Source organism: Platalea leucorodia (genome assembly GCF_965183815.1).
Source record: "Platalea leucorodia genome assembly, chromosome: 16".
Lineage (NCBI taxonomy): Eukaryota > Metazoa > Chordata > Aves > Pelecaniformes > Threskiornithidae > Platalea > Platalea leucorodia.
The window spans coordinates 12,875,348-12,891,152 of NC_138838.1; the positions used below are offsets into that span (position 1 = coordinate 12,875,348).

The 15,805-nt window shown below is 44.8% G+C and overlaps 1 protein-coding gene across 9 annotated transcripts in view; it reads left to right on the forward strand.

The window, feature by feature from the left end:
• The first annotated feature begins 3,475 nt into the window (after positions 1–3,475).
• The window catches only part of YWHAE (tyrosine 3-monooxygenase/tryptophan 5-monooxygenase activation protein epsilon), a 29,041-nt gene continuing 16,711 nt past the window's right edge, over positions 3,476–15,805 (forward strand). For all 9 annotated transcript variants that reach the window (XR_014229961.1, XR_014229962.1, XM_082328316.1 and 6 more), the window contains exon 1: positions 3,476–3,666. Coding sequence is in view for 7 of the 9 variants with exons in the window: in XM_082328316.1 (XP_082184442.1) it covers positions 3,603–3,666 (64 nt within the window). In the remaining 2 variants the exon portion in view is untranslated. The remainder of the gene's footprint in view (positions 3,667–15,805) is intronic.

The window sequence follows — 15,805 nt, forward strand, 5'->3', positions numbered from 1 at the left end:
TATAGCCAAAACTTTGACTCGGTGTCATTTTCCATCAGCTGTCATTGGAATACTTGCATTTAATAATCTAAAAATAGAACTGCGGGTATGGCTGTTTTTAATTGGCCGTATTCATATGAAAATGATTAAACATAACACCTGCAGACTTAAGACAAACTGAAGTAACTAAAATAACTTATTGACCAGTCAAATATTATGGCCTTTTTGAAACAAGGCGACTTTCTGTAATCCAATGAGTTCCTTGAGGCTAGGGGGTGGGGAGAAGAGTATGTGCTCACCGCGGAAGGGCACCATGAGGAATGTTAAGGTGAGACTTCGTAGCTGTTGGTCTCGCTTCTGCCTGCACAGGGGCATCGGGAAGTAGTTTGGGGGTTCTCTGGGTGATGTGTGTCTCTCTGGGAAGATAAACAGCTCGTTATTCGTTCCTAGAATTGTCAGTAAAAATGTACATTGAGTATACAAATTCATAACCAGCAAGAATCTTGTACAAGAGTCTGCTAAGGGTTCAGAAGGACTTTTACGTGCGGTAGTGGGAGAGCGCAGCTTCGATGGAAGAGGAAGCTGTGCAGTGCACTGTCGAGGGATGGAGCACGGAAAACGAGGACCAGAGTGCCTGTATCCCCTGTGGGAGAACAGTTGTACCGTGAATCTGCATTAGACCTGCGTTTTCCGTTGTAATCCTTAAAAGCTGCAAGGGGAAGTGGCCTCCGGGCCCCCAAGGATAAGAATCTCGATGGCAGTACTAGATCTAAAGCCAGAGGGTTTAATTTGGGGTGGGCACCAGAGAACAGTTCCAGCTCCGCGCCGGGGGGTTCCTTAGCCTGGTGTGCCGTGGTCACGGACCAGAACCTTGAGGCACTCAAAATCCCTCAAAGCATTGGCTCCTGGCGTGCCGCCTGCTTCCACAGGCTCGCGCTGCTGGAAAACGTTCTTGTCCCCATTAGGACACTGCTTAACTGTCCGTTGTTCCTGAAAGCACGCAAGGACCAGTCTCTTCACGTTAGTACTGCCGTAATCATTCATCTTCCTCGCTGGTAAGGGCAAGGACAGCATTTGCTTCCTCAGTCACTGCGTTACAGCGAGGGCTCCTCAGATTTTAGTTGATTGGTGTTCAGCTGGCTGGCTGCTGCTGCTAACTTTCCCAGTCACGCTGTACGGTGGAGTCTTCAAGTGGGACATCACTTGTTAAAGGAGTGACTTTGCATTTGAGTGTACTGAGATGCCAGCCAAGTTTTCCTGTTGTGTCTCCACGCAATAAAGATTATTCTATCAGCTTCAGATGGAAAAAAATTAAATTTTCCAGGTGAAAGTACTGCCCCCAGCTTTGCTCCAGTGTTCATACAGCTTGGCTGCAGCAGAGCTGCGATCCAAGAGCGCCTTTTAATGAGATTACCTGAGATAATTTAAGAGCTCACGGCAGCCAAACGGAAGAGGTTCCGTACGCCTTTCCACGCTGCCCTGCCAGCCGTGCCCTCCTGCTGCGTACCCTCAGACTGGTGTTTGCAGAACTCCTCCGTGAGCTGATGCAACGCAGGGCTCGTGCAGAAAACTACTGCCCCTCCTTTCCTTTCACCCTCCTTCCAACAATGGTTTTCGGCTGCAGCAGTGGTTGAATCAACTCATGTAAATGCTGAAGGTGCAAGAGACAAGCAAGGATTACATCAGCAAATTCCGCTTTGAGGATTTCCCTGCATTAGACTCTTTACTCCTCATGCTTCGCCAAATCCCTGACCAGTTTCCAAATATTGCATGCCATCTGTAACAACTGCGTTCAAAAATACTTGAAGTATTTAGACAATACTCTATAATGCAGCAAGTATATCAAGCATGCACCTCACTTTGGGCAAATAACTATGCTTAAAGTGACCTGGATTACTTACATCACTGAGCTCTCTACAACTTGAGTACCTGCTGAACACGAGGATCACAGAAAAGTTCCTAAATTGATGCAAATCTAATTAATTGTGCACAGCTCCCATATAAAACTAAGTCTCAGTTGCTGAAAAACAGACTTTTATGCTCAAGATTTATGAAGCGCAGAGGTGATTTGCAAGTCTCGCAACGAGTTTTAGTATATTTACCCAAATACATGGTGGCTCCGTATACTGCTGGGATCTTTTGCGTGCCCGCCAGAACTGCCTTGGTGATGGTACCATGTATTTACAAACAATTTAGAGGTAAAGGTATATAATTGTTCCCAGTTTCAACAAAATCTGCATTTTCTGATCATATTTGGTCTAAATTGAAAATAGGAACTTTTTTTCTGGACTTGGCATCTAATTTGCACCATAGTCCAGACACGCTAATGTCTGTGTTTTTTCTTTTATGAAATTCTAACTAGATAATCCTGAGATTTGAAAAAGAGCTGGGGCCCACAACGTCCCATGTAAACAGACCATTGATTTTCTGGGTAGGCAAACAGCGGTATAAAAATCATGGTTATATTTTTAGATTTATTTGTAAGACAACCATAAGGTTACGTTAATTTGACATACCCTAAAGCTCTTGTTCACCAGCTGAAATAATGTATGTTAGAACAAATCAGGAAACAATAAACTATTTTTAAAAAATGTGCTTTAAATTGTGCTCTAGGTGTGCTCAGACCCACATCAGGAGCCCGTTTCAGTGGGCGCAATACAGAAGGGTAAATGGAAGGGTACCCGGCGTAGCAAGCAGCCTGCTGCTCCGGGGGACGCTGGAAAAGGGATCCGAGGCTTCATTCGCAGCTACCCTGGGCGAATCTTGGAAGATTAAATTTATGCCAGCCAAGCATAATCCGTTTCAGTTTTGTCACACCATTCTCATTTTGGAAATCGAGGCGTTATCTCAATTATTTAAGTGTATGCTCCATTTTTTCAGAAGTATTCTGTGAGGAACTTGTGAAACATTCAATTTTAAGTTCGAGTTCTTCTAGCCTCTTAAAACTGTGAAATTATCGTGTCCTACCTTAGACATGGCATTGGAGGTGATACTTCGCTTGAGTAAGCACCCAGGGAGATTGCAGAAACCCGCTAAATCGGACCTTCTGCTTTTCATTCCTTTCTAGATTCACGTTAGGTACGTACGGAGCGCACCGGTGATTTGCACAGGAATAGTGAGGTGCTGGAAGAGCACGGCCGGCGTCTGAGGGCAGCAGAAAGGCGCGCCCCGGGAGAGCCGCCCTGAGGGAGGCGCCGTCCTCCGCGCGCCCCCGCCCTCACGCGAGGCAGGGCCCCCCGCCAGCGGCCCGGCCCGGCCCCGCGCCTCCCCCTCCGCCTCCCCACGACAACGGCGCCCTCTCGGCAGCGGCCCCGCCACAAGCGGCCGGGGGAGCGGGCGGCCCCGGCCCCGGCCCCGGCCCCGGCCCCGGCCCCGGCGCCCCCGGGCTGCCGCCTCCCGCCGCGGCTCCGGCCCCCGCCTCCCGCCCGTTGCCAAGGAGCCGCCGTTGCCATGGGAGGCCGCAGCGCGCATGCGCACACTTGCGGAAGTGCCCGGATGCAGCGGGAGGCGGTGCTGCCGCCATATTTGCCCGGAGAGCAGCGAGCTGGTAGCCGCTGAGCCCCCCGGACCCATCGGCTTCCATCCGCCCCGTGCAGTCCCCGACGCCGCCCCGCCTGCAGGACATGGACGATCGGGAGGACCTCGTCTATCAGGCCAAGTTGGCTGAGCAGGCTGAGCGCTACGATGGTGAGCGCTGGCTAGGAAGGCCGTGCAAGGCCAAGGGGAGAGGGAGGGAGGGAGCGGCCACAAAATGGCGGCTGGGCGGGGAAGGGGGGGCAGGGGCGGAGGAGGGGGGCACAGACAAAATGGCGACTGGGAGCGCCCCGAGGGGCTGCTGGAGCTGGGGATGGGGGGCCTGAACGAGTGGGTGGCTTGGGCCTGGGCGGGGCCCGGTTCGGGGGGCGGTGGCGGCAGAAGCCGGGAATAAAATGGCGGCCGCGAAGGGCGAGTCCCGGGGGGCGCAGGGGAGCCGCCCCCGCCTCGGGGGGCCCGACAAAGAGACCCCGCTCCCCCTCATCGTGCCGCTGACTGGCGCGGCTTGGGGCGGTTCTGCTCGGCCCGGGCCTTGCTCCCCTTCGGGCCGGGCCTCGCGGGGCTCGGCGGCGTGGGGCTGAGGTCGCCTCGCCGCAGACAACGCCCAGTGCCCCGCGCTCCGGAAGGTGGGCGCCCGGCGCTCGCCCCTCGGGAGGCGATGGTGGGGAGAGCCTTGCTCGCCGTATTGGGCCCCGGGGGAGGGGGCCAGCGCTTTTCTTTCTCCTCCTTTGCCTTCGGTTGGAGACGCTGCTGCCCCTGGCAAACCCAGAGAGAGCGAGCTCTCGCCCTGGAGGGATCGAGTACATGATACTTCATTGCCTAAAGAAAACGTATATGCTTTCATTATGTGGTAGAAATTATTACAGATCATTTTACTTTTCCAGCATCGTCTTTTCGTCCTTATTCACCTGTAAGTTTGTGTGCTATGCCTGGCCCTTTCATATCTGGGGAAAAAGTGGCAGAGGGGAGGAACTGGCAGTCCTGGATGGTGTCTCTTGCTCCAAAAATGTCTGTCTTGCAACTGTTTCTTTAAACATGTTTCCCTTGCATATAATAGAAAGGGCCTTTAATTTTCTCAATGGTGTTACTCTTCTGGGACTGTTACTTCTGCCATAAGACCCTATGTTTATTCATTTAAAGTGAAATAAATACCCTTGTATGTAAAAAGCGTGAATGCAGTTGCACTTCATTTAGAGGTAGGAAGACACCCCAGATGCTTTCTGTTCGTAATTTTCATAGACAGTGTGACCAAGTTCTCACCAAATGACATATTTTTACTGAGTTGTGCTTAGGAAGCTTCTGATAGCACTATTGGAAAACACCTGAAAAACGCCTGTTTTGGGGAGGAAAATAGAAGCTACAACAAAAAAGAAAGGCCTAAATAAGACCCCCTTCTGTGACCATTCTAGTAGGGAAATGGGGTAGAACTAAGAATTCCACTAAATGAAAAGAGTTAGACAGGAGTCTCCCCAATAACTGTGAGGACTTAGAGAAAAAAATGGCCCCCAAAAAAAACCAGGTATTGGGGTACAAATTATTGACTTGGGCAGAGGGGAGCACTCAATTCCATATTCCACAGTAAGCGTGCAACTTCTGCTGGGGGTTTTGGTTTTTTCAGTATCCTATTGCCTACCCTAAAGGGTGTGAGATGGGAAGATGCATTTCCTCCCCCCTGACCCCCAGTCCCAATTCCAGCAGCATTTCTGGAGTTGGTTGGGTGAGTAGGGAGGAAGGGGTTCTCTGCCTGGTATGGATGAGTCAGTGCAGCTGGAAGCATTGGCTTTGGTTTGAGTGGAAACCCAGGTTGGATGCTCGGCCCGTGTCCTGGAGGATTCATCAGCTTTGGGAGCTTTTTAGGCATGACTGTCTTTCTGGTGTTTTCTTAAGTCGGCGGTAAATCAGTTCTTTAGAAAGTTATCAGACTCTACCCCATTGTAGAGATCTGTGATGCAAAACAATCAGGCTTCCTGTCAACTAATAAAAATTGATTAGTACGGATTGCCTTGGTGCAGCATTTCCCTCGATGGACTTTCTATTCTACCAGTATCGTGGATGATTGCAAAACAAGCTGGCTAGATCAAAATGTGAGAGACTTCTTATGCCATATTTTGCTTCTGAATGGTAATGAGACTGTTATCATGTGGGAGGGAACACTAAACTTAAAGTTGTCGTGTTTAAATCGGTGCTGTGGTTTTTAGACTCCCAGAGTTTGTTGGAATCCAGTTGGGTGAACAGAACTAAGGTGCACCTTCTAATTCTGCTAGCTCTTCTAAATGTATCTTCTTGTCTGTCACATCATGGCCTGGGAGAATATGGATTGTAGATACTGGTTTAGCATCTAATTTCGTATTCTTGTTCAGCTGAAGCAATTAAAAATTATTGGCATAATTTGTTCTTGTTTATATGAAAAGTGCAGTTCTGCCAAGATCATAGCCGAGACTGCTAAATAATTCCGTGAACAAAATTGTTTGGGAAGCAGTATGGTGGAAGTGTAAGTTAGTCTTAATTTTGCTCTTCAGCTTGATCTTTGAGATACGTGATCATAAGGTCACAGTTACAAATCGGTGCATATAAAACAGTGTGATGGTAAGTACTGTCTACAAATACATGGAATACAAATCTCTTGTGTAACTCGAATATGAGTGTGAAATGACAATTTTTCATGTTTAATGTTAGGATAGTGTTCTGTCCCATCTTCTTTCTTCTTGAGACTTGATGAGAGTGTTGTGTGGTGGGTTGTTTTACGTATGGTTCATGGCATTTATAGCAGCCCTTATGGTGGGCATCCTGCTGCTTTGGTGTTACTTACCTGACCCACTTAGGGAATTTACGAAGTCTTGGGAGCTGTACTTGGGAATTGCTGGAAATGTAGTCCTGTATCTGTACTGTCTTCAGTCTGTTGGCCCAGATTAAGGGGACAACTTTCTAGGTACTTCTGCAGTGTAAGTAGCACTTAAGCCCTGATCTCTAGAGATATTAAAGAGATTTGGGTGTCTGACTATCTTCATAGATCTGCTTAGGCGTGTCATGACCAATCACAAAATGTTAGGAAGCTTACTTAGAGTACAAAAGCTTTGTGAGAAATCTCACTTACCGCTTTTTCTTCAAAGACTATTATTAATAGAATAATATATAAATATAAATTGTCTGGTGGGTTTTTTTTTAAAACAATTGGAGTGGGTAATATTGTGTTGGTTTGTGAAATTACCTTACTAATACTTGAGTTATTTATATCAAGAGAATGTGTGTATCTGCATTGCTGTAGACTGCTGCCGAATGTCAAAACCAGTTCTTCATTGTGGAAGCTAGGTTTCTTTCTTTTAATCAGGTGAGAAACATGCTATGACAGAAGGTAGGCTGTAAGCAGATACTTAAACTCTAAACAGCAGTTTTGTACTGCAAGTGTTGAAGCATATGACTTGAAATTCACATATGGTATAACTGAGGTGAGGTGAAATAGGTGTTGGGTTTTTTTTCCCCCAAAGCCAAGTAATAGGTCAAGGTACAGGTAGGAAGAAGAAGAAGGAAAAGAAAAAAAAAAAAAAAAACCCACCTATTTGACAGCTCTCCTGACTCCCAATACAGCAAGCCAACAGCTGACTCCTATGTTTTTATAAATTGTCTATCAGGGAAATATGTATTTATTATGAAGGCAGTAAGGTGTGCAACAGTGGACTCAATTCAAGATTTGAACCCATTTTAGAAAAAATTGTCTCCTAGTAACAAGTCTTGAACTTACAGCTTGATGAATCAATCAATAAACTAAGTCACAAATTAGAATTTAAGTTGCATGATAATTTCAGCCTGCAGAGGACCTGTCTCTTTCGAGCAAATGTCAAGCACACTTAAGTGTTTTTTGAGTTTGTGTTTTTTTTCCCTTCCCCCCACATTAATGGTGAGTACTTATACCTGTCTGTCAAAGGTCTTACTGTTCCAGTGACGTGGGGTATGACTGCTGTCTTTCTCTCCGAATTGGGTAATGTGAAAGTGCTAAAAGGCAGAAAAATCTCAGTATATTCCTAAGAAATGTAGGCGTCTAAGAGGTAGATAGAGTATGGCGAAGACAATGTTGGAGGAATTAGAGGGTTAATTTTTTTAAGTGATAATTGTTTACATACTGGGCTGTAAAAATTAACTTCTGATCATGAAGAGTTGTTTGAGAGAGGGCCTTTTTCTATAAAGGCCTTGAATCTCCTGAGGTACCAAGAGCAACCAAGGGGACAGAGCTCTACAGTTAGGTGGTTTGGTTCTTGGTAGGGAGGCCAGAAGCTGAGTTGGTGTCCATTAATGAAGTTATTTCAGTACTTGTATTAGAAGATTACTTAGTAGCAGATCTCAATCAAGCAGAGAAATGTATGATGAGACTCAGTCTTTAGATTTGCTTATGTTTGCTTTCGTACTAAAATTTTTGTTACAAATACTGGAGAAATGCTCTTAAGTAAAGCATATGTTCACAGCTTGAGGAGATAATAGTGATGACTTGGAAATCGTGTTCTTGTTGCAAAAAAGACTTGTGATAGTCTGTAGGATTGATTATGCAGAAGATACCACTGTTGCTTGGATAATTTGGCCTTAACCCATCTGTATCTCCAAGTGCCTAAAAGTACAGATATGCTTTGTGGAACTGTATATTGCAGAGTCACGCGATCAGGTGTTGGAAGTGTCTTGGCTGCACCAGCCGTTATACACCTTATACAGGGAATAGCTGTATAACCTCCTGCTTTCTCCACAAAATCATAGTCTAAGCCACTGTGCAGGATGGATATTCTTCGGTATTTTTTTCCCCCCCTCTGCCTGTTGGTTGTCTTCATTTCTGGGAATATAGTTGTTAGGTTTTTATGCGCGTTTGTATAAAACTCGTACGTGGTGGTAAGTGTGGCATGCTCTAGATAGGGAGCTTAAGATAGGATTATCAATTTTTAGTATCTCAGTAGTTGCACCCTGCTCTTAATTGCCTGTAATAATCTACTCGGAGTGCTTCAAGCACATGAAAACCTTTGAAGAAAAATCGCAAACATTTATGTAGTGTGTAAGGGTAAATGTTGCAATCATTTTATGCTTTTAGAAACTAAAGGTGCAGTGCTGCAAAGTGGGGTGAGCTAATCTGACAGCTCACTGTTGAAAGAGGGATGTCCTCTCTTCCCTGGCCGTTTCTCATGTTTACTTGGGTTCTAGTCTGACCCTTAGAGCCAGTTCAGTTCTCTAAATTAGGAGTAATTTTTTTTTTTTTTTTAATTCTGAGTAGTTGTTTTCTGAGCTGGTGACCTGAATCAGCCAGTTGAGAGGTCAGAGGAGTGTTGAGCTGGCATGATGGAATTGATAGGGATAGATGGGAAAGCCGCCCGCCCACTTCCCCGCAAGCTGCTGGACTGGTTTAGCCATCTCTTCAGTCTTAATTGCCAAATGCAGGATTACTTAAGAGAACAGAAAAATCTAATGCGGGCAGTGTAATAGTGTGTTCAGAAGAAGAGTTGCTAATGGATGAAAAGATAAACCCGACCTTCTCCTGGCTTGAATTTGGAGCTAATCATTGTAGTGTATAGGATGGTGCCCGCTGATGCCAGGTGGAGGCCTGCAGTTCTAGGGAAAATGCAATCTATGGGCACTAATCTTCACAGTTACACTCATCACTTAATGAAGAAAATATGCTTACCCCTATTTCTTTGGCTCCTTTTTGTCTTTGTGTTTGTTCTTAGCAGTTTGCTGCTAGTGTTAAGTTAATACTTATTACTTGCTTCCATTTTTCTGGATCGCTTACAAATGTTAGCATGCTTCCCAGCACAGATCACTCTGTGATTCCACTGGTGATCTTTCTCCATTCTGAACACTTGAGTCTTATATTCATACCCTGTTTCCTGTCTTTCAGCCAAGTGCTTATCCATGCGAGGACTTTCCTTCTTATCCCATGGCAGTTGAGTTCCCTAAAGAGCCTTGGGTGAGGGACCTTGTCAGTGCCTTTGGGAAATTCAGGTAGCCTATATCAATCGTGTCTTCCTTGGCCATATACTTGACTCATTCAAAGTATCCCAGTAGATTTGTGAGGTGTTACGTGCGTTTACAGAAGGCCATACTCTACAATATAGTGTTTATGCATATACTCACTCATTCAGGGTTTTTTATATAGTTCCTGTTAACTTGACCCCTTGTGAGTGTTAGGTTAATGGGTCTGTAGTTCCTCTTGGGTGTCTGCTGGAACCCTTCTTAAAAATTGACGTAGCGTTAGTCACTTTGTGTTTGCTGCTGCTGCTGAAATCTTAACTGAGAGGCTATACACAACACTTCAGGATCAGATACTTTGTTTTGAGTTCTTGTGACTTGTTACTGGTCATCTTTTGTTCATTCCAAGAATGACCAAGTAGAAGACTAGTACTTGTTCTTCTCTGAATACTGGTTATGGTGCACGATCTTCTGTGGTGAACACATGTGGGAAGACTTGTTTTTTCTGCTGTATCCTTCACATCCTCACATCACGCTGGATGCTCATTTGCAGTTTTTAGCTCCTGAAATGCTGGAATAGATAACTGAGCAGCAGCTTAGAAGCTTGGAGATCTTGGTCTGCTTTATTCCTCTTAGATAAGGGGAATAGAAAGGATTAAACTTAAACCACAACTTTAGCTTCTGGAGTGCAGTGCTTCTGCTACTGTTAACTTCATAGTATTTAAGAATGCCACCTTCTGGGTTTTCCTAAGGCTCATTTTGATTTAAGCCTTCAGTATGATGACCATCAAGTCATCTCCATCCCACCTTTACTCAGCAAGCTCTTTTTCTGTTCTTATTCTAACAAGGTTTCTAACTTAAGTAGTTCCTCTTTCGGAAGTTAAGCACACCACTAATAGGTTTTCTAGCTCTTGTTCTTCCCATGGTAGTGTTGAACGAGTGTGTGCTGTGGCAAAGGTTAGTTACTTCAGTAGTAAGGTTGAAGTAGATTCTATGTATTGTTGAAAATCAGATTAGGAGTGCCCTGTCTTACACTACATAACTAGATGCTTCATAAAACAAACAAAATCGGACACTGTAGTGTCATGCTTAGTGTGAGACTTAAGCACTATATGATACCTGAACTAGAGGTTGCAAATACTGTAGCTTCGCCCCAACAGGTTCTCTTCTTTAGTGCATCAGCCCTTGTTTAGGCCAAGTGGTTTCTGTTACAAGCACAGACTTCGATAGAACTGTCCGATACTGATGTTTGATACATGGTGCTACTCCTTTGGTATGGTCTACTGTTTCTTAAGTTTTGTATCCTGTATTAGAAAGGTTTTTAGTCTTTCCACTAAATTCGCTGTACGTCACCTGTTTCCATATTTCCTTACACAGGGACATTCCAGTTCCCCTGAGTTGCTTGGATTTGTAGCATTTGAGAAGCAACAAATACTTAGTTTCTCATCTACAAGAAAGACGTTGAGGTTCTGGAGCGTGTCCAAAGAAGGGCGGCAAGGCTGGTGAAGCGTCTGGAGCACAAGTCTTATGAGGAGCGGCTGAGGGAGCCGGCATTGTTTAGCCCGGAGAAAAGGAGGCTGAGGGGAGACCTTATCGCTCTCTACAACTGCCTGAAAGGAGGCTGTAGTGGAGTGGGTGTTGGTCTCTTCTGCCAAGTGGCAAGGGATAGGACAAGAGGAGATGGCCTCAAGTTGTGCCAGGAGAGGTTTCGATTGGATGTTAGGAAAAATTTCTTTCCCGAAAGGGCTGTCAGGCCCTGGCCCAGGCTGCCCAGGGCAGGGGTTAGGTCCCCATCCCTGGAGGTATTTAAAAGACGTGGATGTGGTGCTTAGGGACATGGTTTAGTGGACTTGGCAGTGCTGCGTTAACGGTTGGACTTGATGATCTTAAGGGTCTCTTCCAACCCAAACAACGGAATGAGTCTGTGCTCTTTACCTGGTAAGGAGGCATTCAGGATTTTGTGGCCTAGTTAAGTTTCACTAGCAGCCGTGCCCTTCCTGCAGGTTCTGTGAGCTGGCTCCTAGTAGATGGTTATCAAATGTGTCCTTCTCAACACTTGTGAACTTTCCCATTACTTTTTAGCTGAGAGTAAGGCATAATCTTTGTCTTTCATATTAAAACAAAAAAGCTCAATCCCAAGCCATGTACCAGCCTGGTTTAAAAATCTTTTGTATGTATCACTCTGTAGTGGCAACCAGGGTCCATATCCTTTGTGTTTTGAGCTATGCATGTGTGTCCCTGCTGTTACTCTGCAGTGGCTGGAGGTGAGTCAGCAGTGTTTGCAATGAGGAGCCAAGCATCTTAATCGTAGTTGTAGAATGTAGGAACTTAAAAAATGGTATGGGCACTATTATAGTTTTGTAGTATCTTAGGCAGTTGTTTTGAGTCTCAGTTAAGCCTTTTTTCTGTAAGAATATACAAACCTGATCAGACCACCTGTCTGTCTATTGTGATATTTCTTACAACGGCCAACAGCAAATGCCTGGGGAAGGATCTAAATCTAGGGCAAGCCTGTCATTCTCCAGAATATTCCCCTATCCTTCCACATCTTGCACTTTTGGGATTTCCTGCTCTGATGGTGGCATGATCCGACGGTAGCACGATAAGGTGACAGCTATGGTCAAGTGAAAGGCTGGAACTTAACCACTTAAACTACAATCTTTGGTTTTTTGAATCTGCATAACACTACTTTTTCTGTAATGCAGTGTAAGCGTCTCTGGATTGTATGTGCAATGAGTTGTCATTACTGCAGTAATCCTTCTTACCGAAATGTAATTTCAGACTTGTATTTTGTCTCGAATGGTCTCTGAGCTTTTCACCTCCTTGTGGAATCTTCCAGATGGGTAAAGCTGCACTTAGAATATAAAATATTTGTTCTGTTGGCAGGCATTTATGGCTTTATTTTTGTATAGAATTAGTTTTCTATTGGAGAAGATATAGATATGCTGTCCTCTTGCTTTTGTATTGCCTGAGTTCTTAAGGTTACTCATCAGGCTTAAACTTTCAGGGCTGGATTATGGCTTTACTGTGGAAGACCACATAATATTATTTTGTCTTGTTGAAATACCAGCCCAGATTTTTGTATTGTAAGTAAAATTGGGCTCTTCACTAAAGAAACCTTTTTCTCCATCAGCTTTGTGGGTAGGCTGATAAATCTTTTCCCTTTGGGTAAGACACTTGTTTATGGCTGGGATTTTAAGGTGTGGTTGTGTATTTAAGTAGTAACAGGATGAAAAAAAGACCTTTCAGTTCCCTTCATCAGTGTATTAAGAGAGGCTATGTACCTAGTATGAAGAGTTGGTGAAGCTTGAGGGTTTTGTGTTCCAGCACAAATGAAGAAAACCTCAGGTGCTCCCCCCAGGATCTCATTCTTGATGGCTATTGCTTAGCAAAAAGTCTATTTGGCTTATTAACAACTCGGGTTGTAAAAATCTTGGGGTGACAAGGCCTGTTTTCTGGTAGTAGTTCTGAGCATTTGACTGTTCTTTTGGCACCGTTGTTGTGGTTGTCATGGTTCTACAAGATGATAGTTAATGACCTTCTTTGCAGAAGACTGAAGAGATGCAACAAGGCTAATATGTAGTGATGGAGGCTGTGCTTCTTGTAGGGCTGCGTCCTAGGTATGCCTCTGTAAAAGCTATTGCTCAGCTTAAATTTGATTTCTCCTCCAGTGCACAGAGATGTTGGATCTCTGTTTCAAGGGCTTGTAGATGTTTAGGCTAGCAATGGATAAAATCCTGCAGAAGCTAAGCAATTGATTACATTTGTAATGATGTGTTTGAGTGTGCTCTGAGAATCAGATACTCATTTACAGGGAACAGCAAGTCTTGTGTATAGTTTTTTTTTTTTTCTTTTAAATTTCCATGTTAGGCAAATCTGCTTATAGGGAAGAGATTGTGAAGGAAACCTGTAGCACAGTTGATAAAACTTGTCCATTTTTTTCCCCCAGTTGTTGCAATTCCCTGATACAGGCCAGGAGATCTTGGAAACTGATACTGTACATGTTTCTCACCTCCACGCTTCTGCAGTAATTATCACCTATGTATCAGTGTTTATTATATAAGAGATAAACGCGAATAGTTATTTACTTCATTGAGAGGCAGGATTTCTATAAAAGTGTCGTAGCACATCCCTTAGTATGACTGAAATGCTCTGTAGTAATACCAATTGGTAAAGCACAGAAGAGTATAAATTCTATTTCAAAGAAAAGCTAGATCTTCTGTAGTCTGTGCGTTGCTCTATGACTGCTAGACACTACCGGTAGGGTGCACAAGGTTGCAAGTGTAATTGAAAAAGAGAGGGTGTACTTCAGAAACCGGCCACTTCCAGAGAAGGTGTTAGTGTTGCTCACTTGCCTCTAGCTTTCGTAACTTCAGAGAAGATCTAATGGGATAAAGTTAATGTGGTCTTGGTTAGTTAAGCTTGCCACGTATCTAAAACCATGCGTGTTTGATTAAAGCGTAGTAGTCATACTGGGTCAGACTAAAGATCTTCAGAGTGATGGCGGATGCCTGAGAATGAGCATCGTAGGTGAATAGTATGGCATGACTATCCCCTCCTTTTTCTACACTTAAATTATTTGTATTTACATAGAGGATATCTCTTCAGCTCATGAACTTCTACAACTGATGGTTGAAGGGAGGGCTGTGCATTCACAAATACAGGTTAATTTCTTAACTGCAGATGCAGTGCAGTTTCAATTGCTCCTCTTACCTGAGGGCGGTTAAACATTAAGCTTAAAGACAAGCCCTGTGTTTCTTGCTGGAGCTTGGCAAAAGTACCCACGTAGCAGAGACTGCAAGCCTTAATTCCTGTTTGTCATCTTGTTCACCAAAATTAACACTGTCAGGCTTGTTGTTGTCGTGGTTTAACCCCAGCTGGCAACTAAGCACCACGCAGCCGCTCGCTCACTCCCCCGTGGTGGGATGGGGGAGAGAATCGGAAGAGTAAAAGTGAGAAAACTCGTGGGTTGAGATAAAGACAGTTTAATAGGTAAAGCAAAAGCCGCGCACGCAAGCAAGGCAAACCAAGGAATTTGTTCCCTCCTTCCCGGTGGGAGGCAGGTGCTCAGCCATCCCCAGGAAAGCAGGGCTCCATCGCGCCTAGCGGTGACTTGGGAAGACAAACGCCATCGCTCCGAGCGTCCCCCCCTTCCTCCTTCTTCCCCAGCTCTCCCTGCCGAGCATGGCGTCCTGTGGTGGGGGACAGCCCTGGGGGCAGCTGGGGGCAGCTGTCCCGGCCGTGTCCCCTCCCAGCGCCCTGTGCCCCCAGCCTGCTCGCTGCTGGGGTGGGGGGGAGGCAGAAAAGGCCTTGACTCTGTGTCAGCACTGCTCAGCAACGATGAAAACATCCCTGCGTTATCAACAGTTTCCAGCACAAATCCAAAACACAGCCCCGTACCAGCTATGGTGAAGAAAATTAACTGTACCCCAGCCGAAACGAGCACAGTGATCTTGGGTGTAGCTCTGCAATCTTAAGAAACTTCAAAATATGAGATGACTTACCTCGCATAACTTAAAAAATTCACAGCTTTGAAGTAAATTCTTTGTATAGATGGCAGGGTCACATCCTTCAGGAAATAAATAATGCAAGCACTATGTATGACTTAAGTTGCATATTGTGACTATATCATATTGCCTTTAACTTGGCTAGCTTAACATAAGCATGCAGTCTTGTAATTTAATGTTGACTGTATATATGTGGAGTGTTTTAGGGCAACTCTTGAAGTCTTCAGCAAAAACAGTTCACCATTTTGCAATAGTAGGATGGTGTTTTGTAAAAGTTTTATCAAACCCTTGGTGGATTTTTTTTGTTCCTGTCTGTGATTTGGAGAAGCAAAATCTATTGGTAGAGGTAGGGATGTTTTTTCCACTTCTGGTAAGAATAGAGCCACTGTAAAATGTTGTCCTACACACGTGGAGACCTGTTGAAGATGGATAACATTGTTCCTGCCAGGGAAAAAAGATTGAGCCTACAGTTTCCATTGCTGAAATAGCTTATGCCTGTTAAGATTGAGTTTTGGCACCCGAGGAAAAAATTGGCAGTTAAGCTTCATTAGTTTCCCATTGCTCGTGCTGCCATGACACAGCAGAACATAAGGAGGTGAAATGACGGGGGGGGGGATGAGGAGTGGGCAAGGTCAATAGGCCACAGAACAGTAAAGCATCGTATTATGGGAGGCATAGCCTAATCGCATCATCATGTAATTGGCAGAAGCTAAACATGTTGGACTCAGTCTTAAGGGTCTTTTCCACCCTAAATGGATTCTGTGTCATTCTAATGTCCCTCTACCTGGCAGATAGCTATGAAACAGTTGTCCTGTGGAGTAGATGGGATAGTTGGGGCTTAGCCTCAT